Genomic DNA, 16,943 nt, shown 5'->3' with positions numbered 1-16,943 from the left:
TTCTTTTTTTTTTTTTTTTTTTTTGTAACTACTTTTCTGTTTTAATGGCCGCTGCGCTCTAATGTGTCAGTCACATTCGGAGCTTGCGAAGGCCTCTCAAGGTTTTAGCTTGGTGATTAAAGATGGCTTCATGCGTTAGAGGAGCACTTTACGCTTGTAATTCTCCAGCAACTCTGGGAATTGATCCGTATTAACCATACTTTATCGGTCACACAGTGGTGCCAAAATTAATTTGGGTGAAACGCGTTGTGTGCGTGTGCGTCTCAGGTGCGAGTTTGCCGAAGTGCAGACATTGTACGCACGGAGCACGGAGCACGCGGCGGCCCAGAGCCATCTGATCAAGCAACTGGAGGGACTCAACGTGGAGACACAGAGGGTGATGAGGAACCAGGAAGAAGCACACACTGCTGACACCACTTCGAGTCAGAAGGTAGACACACACATGCTGGACATTCTCACGTGCACCAGCACTTGCGAATGAGTCACAACCGCGACGCAGCACACATTAGCCACATATGAGAACTGCTTTTGTTACTGCAATGGCGATGAGCAGTGCAATGGTTTTTCTGCTCGTTGGGCCAGAGTCAGAATAAGCAAGCACAACCTGCGAAGAGGAAAGAAGAAAGACCAACAGTTTGCAGTAAAACTCCGTTTGCATTTTCACTAATGGAAGCAGCACTTCATCTGTCATCACGCACTTTTCAATTCGAGTCTCAGATCTGTGCATGTTGCCCAGCGAACACTGCCAAACACAAATAAGCCTGTCTGTCCCCTAATGAACAACTTGGCCGAAAACTGAAGTGTGTTCCAGTTGTCTGATTCTAATGTTATCAAGCTATCTTATTCTCTTTCAACTCTGCAGCTTTGCTTACCTTTTAGCTTTGCCATGGACAGGTCTTCAAAAGAAATCTTTGGTCAGCTTCGCTGTCAAGAAAATCCACCATTTGACTTGACCTCAAATGTTCCGCCATTGTGTCCTTCCACGTGACATTGACTTGACCTCTTCAACACCCCCTTCTTCCTTCCTCCCCCCCACAACCCGATATGTATTTGACACAGCTATATAGCAATTTGAGCCAATGCTACCAGACCCTCATGTCAAGCGAGGCCAAGCTGCGGCAGAGCCACCAGGAGCTGAGCGGACAGCTGGCCCAGAAAGAGCAGCAGATACTGCAACTGCAGGCCCAGCTGCAAGAACAAAAGCAACAGCGGCGGGAGGAACAACTACAGCAGCAGCAAGCTCAGCAGACAACCAGTTGCATCTCAAGCAACAGACAAACTAACTTGAAGGTGAGCGTTTTCCTGTTGCTCTCGAGTGGTCATTCCCAACCTCTGTATAATGTTATAGATAGATAGAAACAGACCAATTACCATTGGAGTGAAGTGATTCATTGGAGCTTATAAGGTCTGGAAAATGATGCCAGGTTGAGTGTTTGACATTCAGTGCAGTGTGAGAGCTCCCTACCTTTGAACTGTCACCCCAGAGGTACAGAGGGTCTTGGAGTGAGATGAAAACCCGCATCCAATTTAAGTGGCAATTGGTAGCTAATGAGGTGGAGATCCCGCCCCCCCCCACCCCCTTATTTATTTATTTTTTTAAATAAAAGCTAAGATTAGCCTTTAGTCACACAAACGCACTCAACTGGGACTGGACTTAGCAAGATAACATATTTGTGGCAGCTGATTAATTTTTATGCCTCCGCAGGCTGTGCTTGTTCAAATTTGACTGCTCGGTAGTCGCCGACAGACTGTTGCAGATATCAGCTCCAAATGGGAAGTGAGACGCGATCGCCTTGCACCACTTAACCCCGTTAATTTAACCAGCCGCCATATGTATAAATGGATCATTTAGCCAGTAATTAATTATAGTAGTGTAGTGTTCCTGACAGTAATTAATATGATATTTAGAGGAGGTGCCAGTTACGTCGAGCATGTATCTACGGCGGAGCCCCTTAAAGTTGAATTCTTCTGAAGTGGTACAAATTGTTTTGTTTTCGGGGGGTACGTGACGTCCTTTGAAGTTGAAGTTCAGGGTTCTTTTCTCTGGCCTTCCTTTGTCATTTCACATGACTAAAACATACGTATTTAGGTTATTTGAAGTCATGTACAGCGCATCGTTTTGAATGTGTGTGGTGCATTTTTGTCTAGATATGCCCAGTGATCGGCCACAATGTCCAGACTCTACCCCCCCTGTACCCCAAAATCTCCTGGGATAGGCTCCAGGTTACCTGCGACCCTTGTGAGAATAGTTCAGTTATCAATTATCAAAGGGTTGAGTGTACACCTTTTGCTTTTTGGGCTTTTTGTGACACTTATTCCACATGGGATAATGCGCAACAAGAATTTGAACAGGGGAAGTGAGAAGAAGAAGGAACAGGGAGCCCTCCAGGTCCAGGTGAGGCAAGGTTCAGCCACCTTGCCTTAAAAATACTCCACATTACGCCCTGCTCATTTGTCTGTTATGTCAGAAATTGAAACACTCTCTATTTCATGTTAAGGGATATAATGGTGCTGTTTGAGATGCTGAGATGCTGCACTTAAAACTACAACCACCAGTGCCGATGTCACCATTCCCTCGGGATAAATTGATCATCCCTTTTGCCTGAAGCAATTGTCTCTGTGTCAAAAATACATCAAACCGGTAACATTTCGTTTCCCCCCCCAATACTCCATTGTGAATAAATCATGGTAACAATGGTGCTGCCATGCATGCGCATTAGTGAATTGAGGTTGTTCTTTTGCTTGACTGGAGAGTGTGTGTGGGGGAAGGGGGTTGAAGTCAGGCTGCAACCAAATCTTGCTGATTTGAACAAACAGTTCACCTGGACAGTATGAGTATGGCCCTCATTGAGGTGAGGGTTCTTTTATGCACTCAATCTGGAGGGCGTTCGGTTTCCCACACTGCAGTTGTACCGACAAGGTTGTACTGTATGTGTGTGAGCGTGCATATTTGTGCACGCGTGGAAAGCATAGAATTAAAAGTGTGCGTGCGTTTGGGCACGTCATCAGAAATTCTGTAACAAGTTCCTGCGGAACACCTGTTAAATTCTAATGCTCGGGTTGTCGGGGCAGATGTGATTTTAAATTTAAATGTTTGGTTGGAAGTTACCGTTGGAGGCGATCAAAGCGCTGATCGCAACAGGAGCACAAGACGGAGGGGAGACGGCGCTCATTTGAAAACAGGCCAGAGTGGCGGCTTTGAACACTCCACTTGTCCCGCGTTGTTAATTTTTTTTTTTTTTTTTTAAATCAGGGTGCATGTGTGGGTAGGTTTAGGGAATACATGGGAAGAATAACACCCATTTTTCACTTACCTTTACGCTAAGGTAAAAGTGTGATGATAACCACAACATAGACCGTTGCCTGGCTGCACAGAAACATGAGCAGTTTAATAATAGAAATGTCTGATTCCTTTCAGACTTCTTGAAAGGAATCCTTTTACTTAATTTTAGTTTTACCTACGCCGAGGCGCCAGTAAATGGTAAATGGGCTGTCACTTATAGAGCGCTTTTCTACCTCGGGTCCTCAGAGCGCTTTACACTGTTACCTCATTCACCAACTGATGACGCAGCATCAGGAACAACTGAGGGTTCAGCATCTCTGTGTTGGGAAACAAACACTCTACCTCTGAGCCATGCCGCCCATGTTACCTCGAGTTTCCGTTGAAATTAGTTGGATTTCAACCAGGCAATTGTGTGTCCACTTTGGAGGTTGCACTGCAACTCCAAATTTTTTCAATCGACAACGCAAGAGTCAAGTTTACTATTGTCGTTTTTTTTTTTGTCCCCCCCCCCCCTCCCCCTGGCTGTCAGTCAGTGTTGTGGGTTGATTAAAGAGCGCCATTACAGTGTAATCCGGAGCAGACCTCAGGCTTTCTGGAAGCTTCACCAGAGTTCATGAGTGATAATGTGCTCGTCCTGTGGGCACTCGTTCAACTACTGGAAGCTCTTCCATCGAGTACTGAGGGGAGGCCAGTTTATTCGCTTTCGGAAAGTTGTATTTGCTCCTCCTGTTCTGCTTTGACTTTGTTATGGCGCCAGCACTTTGCATTCAGGTATTTTTGTTAACTGAATGTTTTGATGCCTTGCTGAGTGGAGATGATGCTCCTATGAGCCACAAGTTGACCGTTGGTTGCTGGGTTACATTAGCATTTTTCAATCATTGGGTTTGAACGCTATGCTAACATTAGCTAGCCGCGAGCGCTAGACATGATGTCATCACTTACTACCAGAAGCTGAGTTTATTTGACCTTTTATTTATTTACTTATTTTTTTTTTTATTAAATGTTCTAATGTTGCGTGTCCCGTCACTAATGGGTTTGATGACAATTTCATCAAAACAAGGCAGAGGTTTCAGGACTAACAAGTACGTTTCATATTACACTATTTGAAACCATTCGAACATTATGCCAGGTTTGAATATTAAAATGAGAATAAACAAACACAGATTAAAAAAATGATTCATAGATATTGCACTTCAATTCACTAAAAATTGTGCCCAACTAAATGTTGGAAAATAAACTTCTTAAATAATTACATGCAAATGTACTGAATTAATGAAAAAAATCATCGTAATGAATAAATCAAGACACTGTAATTCAATCAGTTCTATGCCCTGAGAAAGCCACAGTAACTTAATACACAGTTTGAACATTTTATTAATGGATTTGTATTGGCTTAAATGTCTTCTTTAAGTCATTATATGTGTGATGTTGTTGTTTTTACATTAACCCTCAGATACGAAAGAGATTATACAGATTAATGTGCAATTACCTTTTTTTTCCTCGCTTGTTTTGTTTAATGTTGCTTCGACTCGGGCAGTTTACCATCTGCTCCGCTCTTTTACCATCACAGTCAGAATAGAGCATGTTTAATTTAAATATGATGCAGTCTGCTATTTACACACCACATGTTTGTATTTGAGGGGAATCTCACATTAGAACGCTTCTTCTGGGCTTTTATGAAAAATAAATAACATTGTCAACCCGAGTTGTCATGCGCCCTCTGGAGCCGAGCCTCGTCCGCGGCCAGAGACGTTCCTAATGACATGGACTCCGGCGGTGCGCTCTTACCAGCTCAACTGCTCTCATTAGATGAGAAGCCCGGCCCGTTTGCACAGCCCACCTCATTAACGAAGCACAGCCATGTGCCGCCTTGGCTACATGGCGCTTGTTTAAGCACATATGCGCTGGGGTCAAACAGACTGCGTGGGAGGACTCAGGGCTATGTGTACACGCACACGCACATGCGCACACACAAATATATACACTGCTTACCTTCTACTCGCTGCTCCCTGTCCTTGTCCAAAGTCCCTCTCCACAGCAGTTACCCGCACACACTCATACATATATGCACACACTTGTTCTTTGAAGAAGCACCCTCTTGCATACCAAGTGTAACTCTTGGCCTGGTGGGGGGGCCCGTACCTCGCAGCCCCCTCTGCTTTGAAAGCAGCAATACCCCCCACCCCCACCCCTCCAACTTTTTTTATGCCTCAGATCAGTTACATGCACGGCTTGTTGGTGTCCACTCCACAGCTTATTAAAACACGAAAATCATACTTTTACACCAATTCCAAAAGTTATTTGGATGTGTCATTACCGTTAGAAACCGCTGGCTGACCGATTAAAAATGGCCGACGATGACAGGGGCGCATACTGTGTACATAAAATTGATATAAACACTCATTCACTCCCAAAGATGCAAAGATGATATTTGTCTTTTCAGACTACACACATTCAATCCCAGGTACTCATTATATTAAAAAAAATGTTCAAGAGTTAGGGTAATTAAAAAAAAAAAAAAAAAAAGCTTCTAAAAATGTCTGGGACAGAATGAGTTCCAATCACATCTTAAAATGTCGTCCCGGTGCAGATGATGGAGTGTGCGTCTTCGTGAACGCCCGCATCTCTGTTGTGTGTTGTTTGTGTGCGGCAGGAGCCCCTCCTGATTGTAGCCGTCGCGTAATTAACATTGATCAGATTTGTTTTGTGGCATAAATGGCGCACGTGTAGCACATTAGTCCTGGCAAGTCTCATTGCGCATTCAGCTCAAGGGCTCGGCAGCAGACGGGTCACGGGCTTCGGGGAGAGCGATCGCAAGCCTCCCTCCATATGGTCGAGCCTCGCCAGCTCACAAGTGCCAGACAAGTTCCCCCAAGAACCTAATCGTGTTCGGTAATTACCAAGACAGGTTGTTTTTTTTTTTTCTTCTTCTCTCTCTTATACATCCCCCTCCCTGCATACCTCAGCCTCCCACTTACTATCTCTTTGCTGTCTGGTCTCACTGCACCTGCATGCTCTTTTCTCCTTCACGCTCACCCCAAGCCTGTTGTTTTCAACTCATGACACCATTATGTCCTCTTTACATCTAAACTCTCCTTTTTATCTTGAACTAGAAAATCATGATGGGAGTGCTATGTATTTTTAGAATACAATCGACTGCCTTTGTTGTTTTGGTACGTTGTACAGTGCATTTTAGAAGTATTGCAAAGGAGAAAAAAAAAACACCAAGTTGCTTCATAGCTACTGCTGCTGCTGGAAAAAAAAAAGCCTGTCTGTCCTCATGCCTGTGGAAAAGTGATAAATAATTGTAGAAGATTTGCCAGTATGGCCAGCGTCCATTAAATTAGGCCCCAGATAATTCGGCCAAGCCCCATTTTGACAGGACAATTTAATAAAATATGAACAAACTCTTCCTCGCTAATAATTTATCATCCACCTCGCCTCCCGGTTTGCTTAAAGTTGATGACTCCAGCAGTTAATAGGGTCGCGGCCAGATGCCAAATCCCCGATAATGCAATCACAACCTCGTTGGAGGGGAGGGGGGGGGGGAAGGTGATGACATCGTTTTCTGCTCAAGAGTAAGACACAGTTGCGAAGGCCCTCTCTCTGTCAGGCTCAGATTTGATGAGTTAAGTGTCGACAAGCAGCAGGTGTGGCTTCTTCTTGCCGTGATTTTTATGCCATCTTGTCACAAGGTTTGAACAAAGGTGTGAAGATGTCGGCAAATGTCAAGTTTTAAAGAGCCAAAGAGAGACACCTCAGAAGCGTCTTCAAATCGCACCTTTTTGATGTACCTTTTCTGTTTTGAAATTTTCACTTGATGGCTAATCTGGAGTGAAGTTCAAAGTAAGTTTACCACCTTAGCTTTTTTTTTTAATGGTGCAAACTGCGTAAACAACTGGAGGAGGCCTGCAACAGTGTGGTTGTATATTACCATGCAGTCAGCTTGTATTTGAATGTAAGCCATTTTAATTATTATGGAATATGTGATTATTTCATTATTATTATAAAAAAACACTTGGGGACACTTCCCACCCCACTCCACCGCCACCTTCTCATGTGCTAATCTGTGTGTCATGTATTAATGTCTGCCTGTTGGCAAAAGGTTTTTTTTTTCCATATCCATACTGTGCTCCCCTTACAGGAGCTTAGTCTGGGTTTGTTTTTTCCCCCCTCCACCTCCCATGTGTGTTATTTATTTATTTTTTTTTAAACATCTGCAAAAAATGGGCATTGCACAAAGAGACCTGGTCTGTTGGACGGGTTGTCTGTGCCATTTCGTTGTACCCTGCGGTACAATGACAATAAAGCTCTTGTGATTCATATTCTAATTAAAATCTTTTAACCTGTCGCTCTTTGAGCGCTAACGATGTCGCTCAGAGAGCTGTTTGGCCAAACTGTTCCCTCCTGTGGTCTGTGTGGCTTCGGAAATTTGTGGTATCTTTCCGCTTACCCTGACTGGCCATTAGACTGCACGCAAAATGTTTCCACATCTCACCGCGTGCTTCTTTTTTCTTAAAAGGAGCTGAGGACATGCGCGGAAGCTTGTGGCTATTTCCAATATGGGCTTGAAGGACAAAGGCGCCGCACACTACTGGCTTCAGGCTGCAGGAAATCTTTCGGCAGACACTTCGCTTTCTGAACAATAATCGGATCAGGACAACTGCAGCTTTTAGTTTATCTGTTTTTCTCAAAATTAATTTAAAAAAATCGCAGCACTTGGACAATAAAGGTTTCAAACAGAGTTTGCTGGAGTACTTGTCAAAAACCAACCACCCGGCCCAAAGTGAGTTGGCCCTCGTTTTGAGAAGGCCCAATCTACTCAAAATTGATCATTGCTGCAGTTTTATAATCCAGTTTTCTCTACATTGATCTGTTTTCTTTTTGGGTTTTTTGTTGTTGTCGTTCTTCTGTTGTCTCCTCTCGAATAAAGGTAGGTAAATCTTGAGAATACAGGTTTACGTACCCACTACTAGTGAGACAATGTTAACAATGTTCTCTTTAATTTTATCCTCCCCAGTCTGTGCTTTGCTACAGTAGTTTTTTTTTTTTAATGGATAGAGAGACCCTCTTTCACCTTGCCTAATCCGACTTTGTGATCGCTACATTCAACGAGGCTTGATTTGGTGGTACTATTTTGCAACCCCCCCATACTGCTTTTATGCGATTCAGCTCTTCTTGTTGCTGCTGAAAGGTAAGTCACGTCCCCCGAACAAACACTCATACCTGCTCCTTCCGTCCCTTCCAGGCACTTGTATCTGAGCAGACGGTTGCCGCATCTCACAGACTTCATTGTGAGCATTCAGAGGATAAAGCCCTTCACTACATCTCTCCTGTCAGGAGGCAGCAGGTGGGTCGGCGTCGACACACATTTCTCTTTTAGCCGGTTAGAAGGGCGCGTGTGCGAGGAGCTTACATGGCCGCACTTCCCGAAAATTACCGCGCTCGCGTCAGATCAAAGCCGCGGCGGTGACACGAAGGCAGCGGTGTGTTGAGAGCCATGTGATTCATTAGACCCTTCCTCTGCCAAGCTTTTTTGTCCTGAAAACACACTTACACACGCACACCTCCTTCTGTGATCAGGCCCGGCGTGTGCTGCTGGTTTCACGCATGCCTTGGGCCCAGGCACTGGCTGATTTACCGCTTCAGCGGGACATTATGAACACCAAGACAGGCTTTTGATCTTCTCGCAATTCCTTCTCTTTAAGTTTGGCAGGTTTCTAGATGGCCTCACTCGCACAACTAAAGCTGGCCTGAAGAGACGTTGTTTGATTTCTACCACTGTCCTCATTAAAGCTTCAGCGGGAGGCCTTCTGTTCTTCCTCTTGATACATGTAATGCAATTATTTTGCACGAAATGCTTTAATAGTATTGATGCCATTCAACGTTGCTTTCCGAGTTGCGGGCCCGCTCGCTTGCCTCGGGACACGCTCGCACATTATAGAGCATTATTGTTTACACCTAATTACCATTAAGTTGCTGATTTATCTCATGTCTGCTTGAGTATCACTGGCGCCGCAATCCGATGTCGACAATGTATTTTTCAACTGAATAATGGCGGGGATGTTAGTCTGATCCATAAAATGAAATCAGAGCGCACGCCTTCTGATTTCTAAAGCGTTCTTACTTCGCATGTTATTGATGTCGACGTGCTACATTGGATGCGTCATGTACCTTTTGTTTTACAGGCATCAAAGATTCGGGTTCTTATCAAATTAAAATGACTGAATTTGACCCAGGAGCAGATTAGCTGTATTTCTGTTATTTCCACTAGAGGGGGAATAAATATGAAATGAGTGTAAAAATGTGACAAATGCCTCAGTATGAAATTGTTACTCTTTGTTTATTTACATCGTGGCTTTTCTTCACAGACCACTTGGTTCACACGTTCTCAAACTGTGTATATTTGTCTGCCGCGGTGTTTATATGCTTCTTTGTGCAAATGGAACCAAGTTATACTTTGAGTGCTCCGGATTCACACGAGACATGCTGCTGAAATCGTAAATAAGCCCACTGATAACCGTGACCTCTCTCTTTCTCTCTCTCTCTCTCTCTCTCTCTCTCTCTCTCTCTCTCTCTCTCGCTCGCTCTCTGTCTCTCTCTGAGTGATGTGGAGGAAAGGTGAAGAGAGGCAAGAAGATGTCTATGAAAGGTTTCTTCTTGGGGCCCCCACAACAGCCAGTTTTTATTCCCACTCAGAATAGAGGCTAGTTTCAAATGGTGTTTTTATTACTTGCTCTCCTCAGTATCCTGTGTGTGTGTGCGCGCTGTGCTTCCATGTTTGCCAAGACATTAGCAGGTGTAACGGTCAGGTCGCGGTCGCCATACCAGCTGCACGACTAATGTCGATCGTGGCGCTCTCTGCCTTTTCATCTTTTTATTCTCTTGGCCCTTTTTCTGAGCCAAAAATATCCATACAAGAGTGTGACAGAAAATGTCATCTTCAGAATATTCCCAATTTTGTTTGAGTACATCCATCGTCAGTACCGTACGTGACACCTTGCGCTATATGGTATACGTGTACTTGCACTTTTTCAGAGTCTAACCCTTGTCTTCAAGTTTTTACCGCCCTGAAAACGGTCAGTTTAACTAACAGTGCTTATTATCCTCCTAGAATACCACGCATTGAGAATGTTTTCATTTTAACTTCATCATTGGCCTTTTTTGGGGGGGGGGCGTGATCTGGGATTCCCCTTCTGGCCATTCGCAATGTCCTCACGGGGTCTGGCCATTTGGCACGCCTCGCAACAAGAATATGTAGATCAATCTGCTAATTAGTTGCGCGCAGCCATTAAGGCTGACTTAAAGCACACGCGGTTGGCACCCGAGCAGACACCGCGGCGGAATGAAGAGCGCCAGGTCACCGGAGTCGGCCAGAGCCGTCGCGCGCATTCCCACACACATACGCCTCCGGAGTGAATCGAATACGTAAGTAAAGATGAACAACGGCGGCGTTCGGTTCAGAAACAGCCATCAGAACGCGAATTAATGATCTGCCATCTTTATCTAACACTCTTCCTCTTTGCACTTCACACCCACTCTGGCTCAAGGACTGCTGTGCGTTTAGGCGCCCTGCATTTTTTTTTTTTTTTTTTTTAAGCCCACCATCTGGTCAGGCCTCCTGGGCTCCGCGGGACGCCTCCCATCGTCTCCTATTCATATTTCCACACACACACACACACACACACCCCGCCCCGCTCCCCGCTAATCGGTTGTCCTATCAAGTGTAACCTGGAGGCCCCTGGTCGAGCAATTAGAGCGACCTCCCTGCCCACCTCTTGTAATGAAGCCCAGCACATTCTGGAATCTATAGCCCCTTTAGTCTTCCCTAATGGGACATCATTATTGTCAAAGAAACAATGTAAATGGAAATGAACATACTCATTAGCCAGTCGCAGAGAGAAACCTTTGCCGTTCTTTCACACACGCACATGAGCTGAACTTCCTGCCTTCAGCTGATGCAGCCTGCTGCCCCAGCATGCTTTTATTCCTCTGGTAGCCTGTTTGTTTTTGTGAGCATCTGTGTGTACCAAAGTCAGCAATGCGTGTTTTTTTTTTTTTTTTTTTTTGTCAAGGTGAAGAGGGGAATGGGATTATGCAGCCCTTTTTTTCTCGGCATTCATTTAGTGTCGACGGTACAGATGTTAATTGTTGCATTGTTACGCGATCCTGCTCTCAACCGAACGCCTCTCTTGGCTTACGTCTCGTCTCCCAGGGTGCACCTGTGCAGCGATCCCGGTCTCTGTCCCCAGCTGGCAGTGCGGAACCTTATCATGGCGGAAGAAGGAGCGCACAACAAAGAATTCGAGACCTTGAGGACTTGCTCCGGTCAAAGGTGAAGTAGTAGCTCATGTGGATGAAAACATTTTGTGTAGAGTTGGGACCCATTCATAGGATGCCCGACAGGTTGTTCGCGCCCCCCCCCGCCCCCCCCCCCACTATTTATTTATTTATTTATTTTCAATGGGAAAAAAAATTGTAAGGAAAATCTCATGCTCGTAGGATCAGTGCCACAATTTTATGTATTTATTTATTTGGGGGACAAGGTCGACACCAAAAGGGCACCGTTGATCGCTAGGTGGAAACGTGCTTGACTACCATAGAAGCTATATCACAATATCTCTTAACTTAAAAGTCTTTTGTGAACTGCCCCTTCGAGAAACCGGGCCATTGTATGTGTTTTAAATACATCCCAGTGGCTTTGGGCGAGCGACTATTCATCTGCAGTCTGGACACAAAGGGATGAAGTTCTCCTTTTTGAAGGGAGTCTCTGAGTCACCAGTCATCACTGAAATGGTCAGAAAAGTCATGATACAGGTGCAAAGTCAAAGGCAACTAATTCATTTTTCCACTTGTACGACAGTTGAAAAGTGCTTTAGCTAGTCGACAATATTGCCGTGCACCACAGAGTATTTGTTTCCTGTAGTCTAGTTTATTAATTAATTTATTTATTTATTTTTAAATTACAATGAGTAACTTATTTTAACAGTCAAACTTGGGCAGTTAATAACAGCTTTGTGATGGCCACGGTTTGAAATTTGAAAACTGTAAGCGTCCAAGACATACTCCCCCAAAAAAAGACGTGTCATTGGCTATTGTCAGTAAGTGACTTTGACTTTGGTAACGTCCAATGGCATGTAGCGAGGTCCAGTGCGAACCCTCAGATGGGAGACGCTTTCTTGACGACGGTATGTGGCCGGTGGCTCACTTTCCCGTATGTTTGATTACAGCTATCAGCTGCTGTAAGGATGCGAATCTCCGCAGCTCACTAACTGTCACCGTCTCAAACGGTTCAATTGCAATTCCTAGGTGACCTTCTCCAGCACGAATGTTGCCGACACATACACACTCAACCTTTAAGGTAAATTCCCCTGAGGCTGTGGAATGTTTAATTTCACCAAAATTTCCTTTTAAGAGGTGGCAAGTCTTAATGGATGAGTAGCGATTTTTTTTTTTTTTTTTTTTTTTTGTAGCTTTTGAGGCTTTTAGAATTTTAGAGGCGTTGAATAATGTTTGCCAGAAGTCATCAGAAGTCAACCATACAAACAGCACTTGTAGTCAAAGCTTATGTTTTAGTTTATGTCCAGCTGTGGTGATTTTCTTTTGATACTTCTTTTACACTTTGATTTTAAGATGAATCACATTCTAGGTATTTGTCAACCCTGAACTCTGTGGAAACATTTTCGATGCCATGTCTTCCATGTGTCAAAATAGCGGTATTCTGATTGAACTAAGCAGATGAATCTATCCATTTTCGTCCATCCTAAGGTGCTGCCATCTTGACTTGATACTGCCCCGTGCTGTCTGTCGACTGAAATTGAATTCAAACTGCCCTCGGGCTCGCATTGCGAAAGTCACCAGACAGCAAGCGAGCTGTGACGTTTCCAATGCAAGCCTGAAGGCAGTTGAAATTCATTTTCAGCAGAAAGCGGTACGAGGCCAAAATGAGGACACTGGAAGAGGAAATTGTATTTTGTTTTTCTAATTGCTCGTATGCAAATATTTGTCCTCACCCCCTTGTGATTATCTGCCACTTTTGGTCACCGAACAAATGAAACTCGCAAACAACTGCCATTGTAATTCTGATCGACCTTTGAGGTTCCACTCCAGATTGATCAAATGTCACACATTTTTCTTCATAAAACATCCAAGGATGAATTTTACATAGATGGAGAGTAATTTCAATCGCTTTAGTTAACCTCAGACCTACCCTGGAGCGGTCCTCCGCTTCACCTCTCTTTATCCTTCCCGTCTTTTGGGTTGACCGGCGAGCAAGTGATTAAGCAGAGGTCATCTCCCTTTAGAACACAATCCCGAGAACGTATTAGGCATCATTTTCTTGTCAGATCTGAAGTGTCTGACTTAATATCACTGGCAGGCACCAGTGATGCTCGGCATGGATTCAGACGACACGCATGACTGTCTTAGTTAATGGTGCCATTTACGTATCTGCCGCTTGAGGAGCGCTTCGTGAAGGAATGCACAGTGGGAGGGGGAGGGGGGGAACTGACAACTCAAATGTGGAACTGACTGCATTTATTAATGGTTTGAGTGCATATGGGAAGTAGGTGTATGTATAAATGTGTTATTCGTTTTATCGCTGATTGTTTTGGTATTCATCTCATCATTTTTCAGGAAACTAAAGAGCCGTGTGAGTTGATAGAATCAATTACATTGACCAATATAATTGGGATCTAAAAAAATAAAAACTTGACTGAAAAAAAATAGCTGGAAAAGAATTAGAATCTTAGGAGAGGCGGTTTGAGGAAGAAACCAATGAATGAGTGAATTATGAAAATTTATTTTAAAAATTGCAACAAATACTTCAGATATCATCGAAAATATGGCCCAGTGATATGATTGAAAAGATTATCACATTTATTGAAATTTTGTCTTTTTTTTCTGACATTGGAAATAAGGACCTGAAAAAAAGGCTGAATTATGGTAATTTTACTTTAACATAGAATACTTAAAACTTTAATTGAAGCCCACTCAACTATGAAAAAAAAAATAAATGAACTGGTCAATATAAGAATTAAATCAATGCTTATTTGCGTTAGAGGCTACCTCCGAAGCAGTATGGTTGATAGTTACATTAACCTTCATTCAATGTTCATACAGTGTTACAGTAAGTGTCGTCAATACTCTAGGACTACTTTATCTTTTTAGCGGACCCACAATTGCCATCGTCCATCTCCTATTTTACTTTCCTGTTTTTATGAGTAGCGATTTTTTTTTTTTTTTTTTTTTTTGTAGCTTTTGAGGCTTTTAGAATTTTAGAGGCGTTGAATAATGTTTGCCAGAAGTCATCAGAAGTCAACCATACAAACAGCACTTGTAGTCAAAGCTTATGTTTTAGTTTATGTCCAGCTGTGGTGATTTTCTTTTGATACTTCTTTTACACTTTGATTTTAAGATGAATCACATTCTAGGTATTTGTCAACCCTGAACTCTGTGGAAACATTTTCGATGCCATGTCTTCCATGTGTCAAAATAGCGGTATTCTGATTGAACTAAGCAGATGAATCTATCCATTTTCGTCCATCCTAAGGTGCTGCCATCTTGACTTGATACTGCCCCGTGCTATTAAGATGAATCACATTCTAGGTATTTGTCAACCCTGAACTCTGTGGAAACATTTTCGATGCCATGTCTTCCATGTGTCAAAATAGCGGTATTCTGATTGAACTAAGCAGATGAATCTATCCATTTTCGTCCATCCTAAGGTGCTGCCATCTTGACTTGATACTGCCCCGTGCTGTCTGTCGACTGAAATTGAATTCAAACTGCCCTCGGGCTCGCATTGCGAAAGTCACCAGACAGCAAGCGAGCTGTGACGTTTCCAATGCAAGCCTGAAGGCAGTTGAAATTCATTTTCAGCAGAAAGCGGTACGAGGCCAAAATGAGGACACTGGAAGAGGAAATTGTATTTTGTTTTTCTAATTGCTCGTATGCAAATATTTGTCCTCACCCCCTTGTGATTATCTGCCACTTTTGGTCACCGAACAAATGAAACTCGCAAACAACTGCCATTGTAATTCTGATCGACCTTTGAGGTTCCACTCCAGATTGATCAAATGTCACACATTTTTCTTCATAAAACATCCAAGGATGAATTTTACATAGATGGAGAGTAATTTCAATCGCTTTAGTTAACCTCAGACCTACCCTGGAGCGGTCCTCCGCTTCACCTCTCTTTATCCTTCCCGTCTTTTGGGTTGACCGGCGAGCAAGTGATTAAGCAGAGGTCATCTCCCTTTAGAACACAATCCCGAGAACGTATTAGGCATCATTTTCTTGTCAGATCTGAAGTGTCTGACTTAATATCACTGGCAGGCACCAGTGATGCTCGGCATGGATTCAGACGACACGCATGACTGTCTTAGTTAATGGTGCCATTTACGTATCTGCCGCTTGAGGAGCGCTTCGTGAAGGAATGCACAGTGGGAGGGGGAGGGGGGGAACTGACAACTCAAATGTGGAACTGACTGCATTTATTAATGGTTTGAGTGCATATGGGAAGTAGGTGTATGTATAAATGTGTTATTCGTTTTATCGCTGATTGTTTTGGTATTCATCTCATCATTTTTCAGGAAACTAAAGAGCCGTGTGAGTTGATAGAATCAATTACATTGACCAATATAATTGGGATCTAAAAAAATAAAAACTTGACTGAAAAAAAATAGCTGGAAAAGAATTAGAATCTTAGGAGAGGCGGTTTGAGGAAGAAACCAATGAATGAGTGAATTATGAAAATTTATTTTAAAAATTGCAACAAATACTTCAGATATCATCGAAAATATGGCCCAGTGATATGATTGAAAAGATTATCACATTTATTGAAATTTTGTCTTTTTTTTCTGACATTGGAAATAAGGACCTGAAAAAAAGGCTGAATTATGGTAATTTTACTTTAACATAGAATACTTAAAACTTTAATTGAAGCCCACTCAACTATGAAAAAAAAAATAAATGAACTGGTCAATATAAGAATTAAATCAATGCTTATTTGCGTTAGAGGCTACCTCCGAAGCAGTATGGTTGATAGTTACATTAACCTTCATTCAATGTTCATACAGTGTTACAGTAAGTGTCGTCAATACTCTAGGACTACTTTATCTTTTTAGCGGACCCACAATTGCCATCGTCCATCTCCTATTTTACTTTCCTGTTTTTGACTTGCGTTACCGAGGCTCTTTTATGGCTAACACTGGCGCAAGCACATCAAATTCGGTCTTATTTTTTCATATCATTCGGACAAGGGTGTGTAGACTTTTTGTATCCACTGTAGAAAAAGATCCGGGTCTGCCTATTGAGGACCTCTGGCCTAGATCTCCTGTTAAGCAATGTGCCCTCTGTCAAATTGCCGTCAAGTGACCTCGCCTCCAGCGTCTTGCACTCTCGGCCGCATCTTCTCAACTTGGTCTTTCCAACAGAGTGCCTTTCAAATTGGGATCGCCCGGCTGTGCCGTTGACATTTTGACCTTCGCAACGAACGGCGGCGGGCAAGCAAACAAACGGCCAATCCTCATTGTCTTCACTTTCAAGCAAACAGTGGCTTGTTGCCGCGTAATTATTTTTCAGCTTGAGAACGTCCACCACATGGGTCGCGTATTGATCTGCGGGCAGGGGGGCTGTGGCGTGATCACCCAGTCGGGCC

General features: G+C 43.4%; 1 protein-coding gene across 7 annotated transcripts in view; it reads left to right on the top strand.

The window, feature by feature from the left end:
* cntln (centlein, centrosomal protein) overlaps positions 1–16,943 on the top strand; it is an 89,824-nt gene that overhangs the window by 10,085 nt on the left and 62,796 nt on the right. For all 7 annotated transcript variants that reach the window (XR_002167307.1, XR_002167306.1, XR_002167305.1 and 4 more), the window contains 4 exons: positions 268–430; positions 1,060–1,290; positions 8,532–8,633; positions 11,499–11,618. Coding sequence is in view for 3 of the 7 variants with exons in the window: in XM_019862427.1 (XP_019717986.1) it covers positions 268–430; positions 1,060–1,290; positions 8,532–8,633; positions 11,499–11,618 (616 nt within the window). In the remaining 4 variants the exon portion in view is untranslated. The remainder of the gene's footprint in view (positions 1–267; positions 431–1,059; positions 1,291–8,531; positions 8,634–11,498; positions 11,619–16,943) is intronic.

This window comes from Hippocampus comes, unplaced genomic scaffold (assembly GCF_001891065.2).
Source record: "Hippocampus comes isolate QL1 unplaced genomic scaffold, H_comes_QL1_v1.1 scaffold7, whole genome shotgun sequence".
NCBI classification, from domain to species: Eukaryota; Metazoa; Chordata; class Actinopteri; order Syngnathiformes; family Syngnathidae; genus Hippocampus; species Hippocampus comes.
This window is presented reverse-complemented; position numbering and strand designations above follow the sequence as displayed.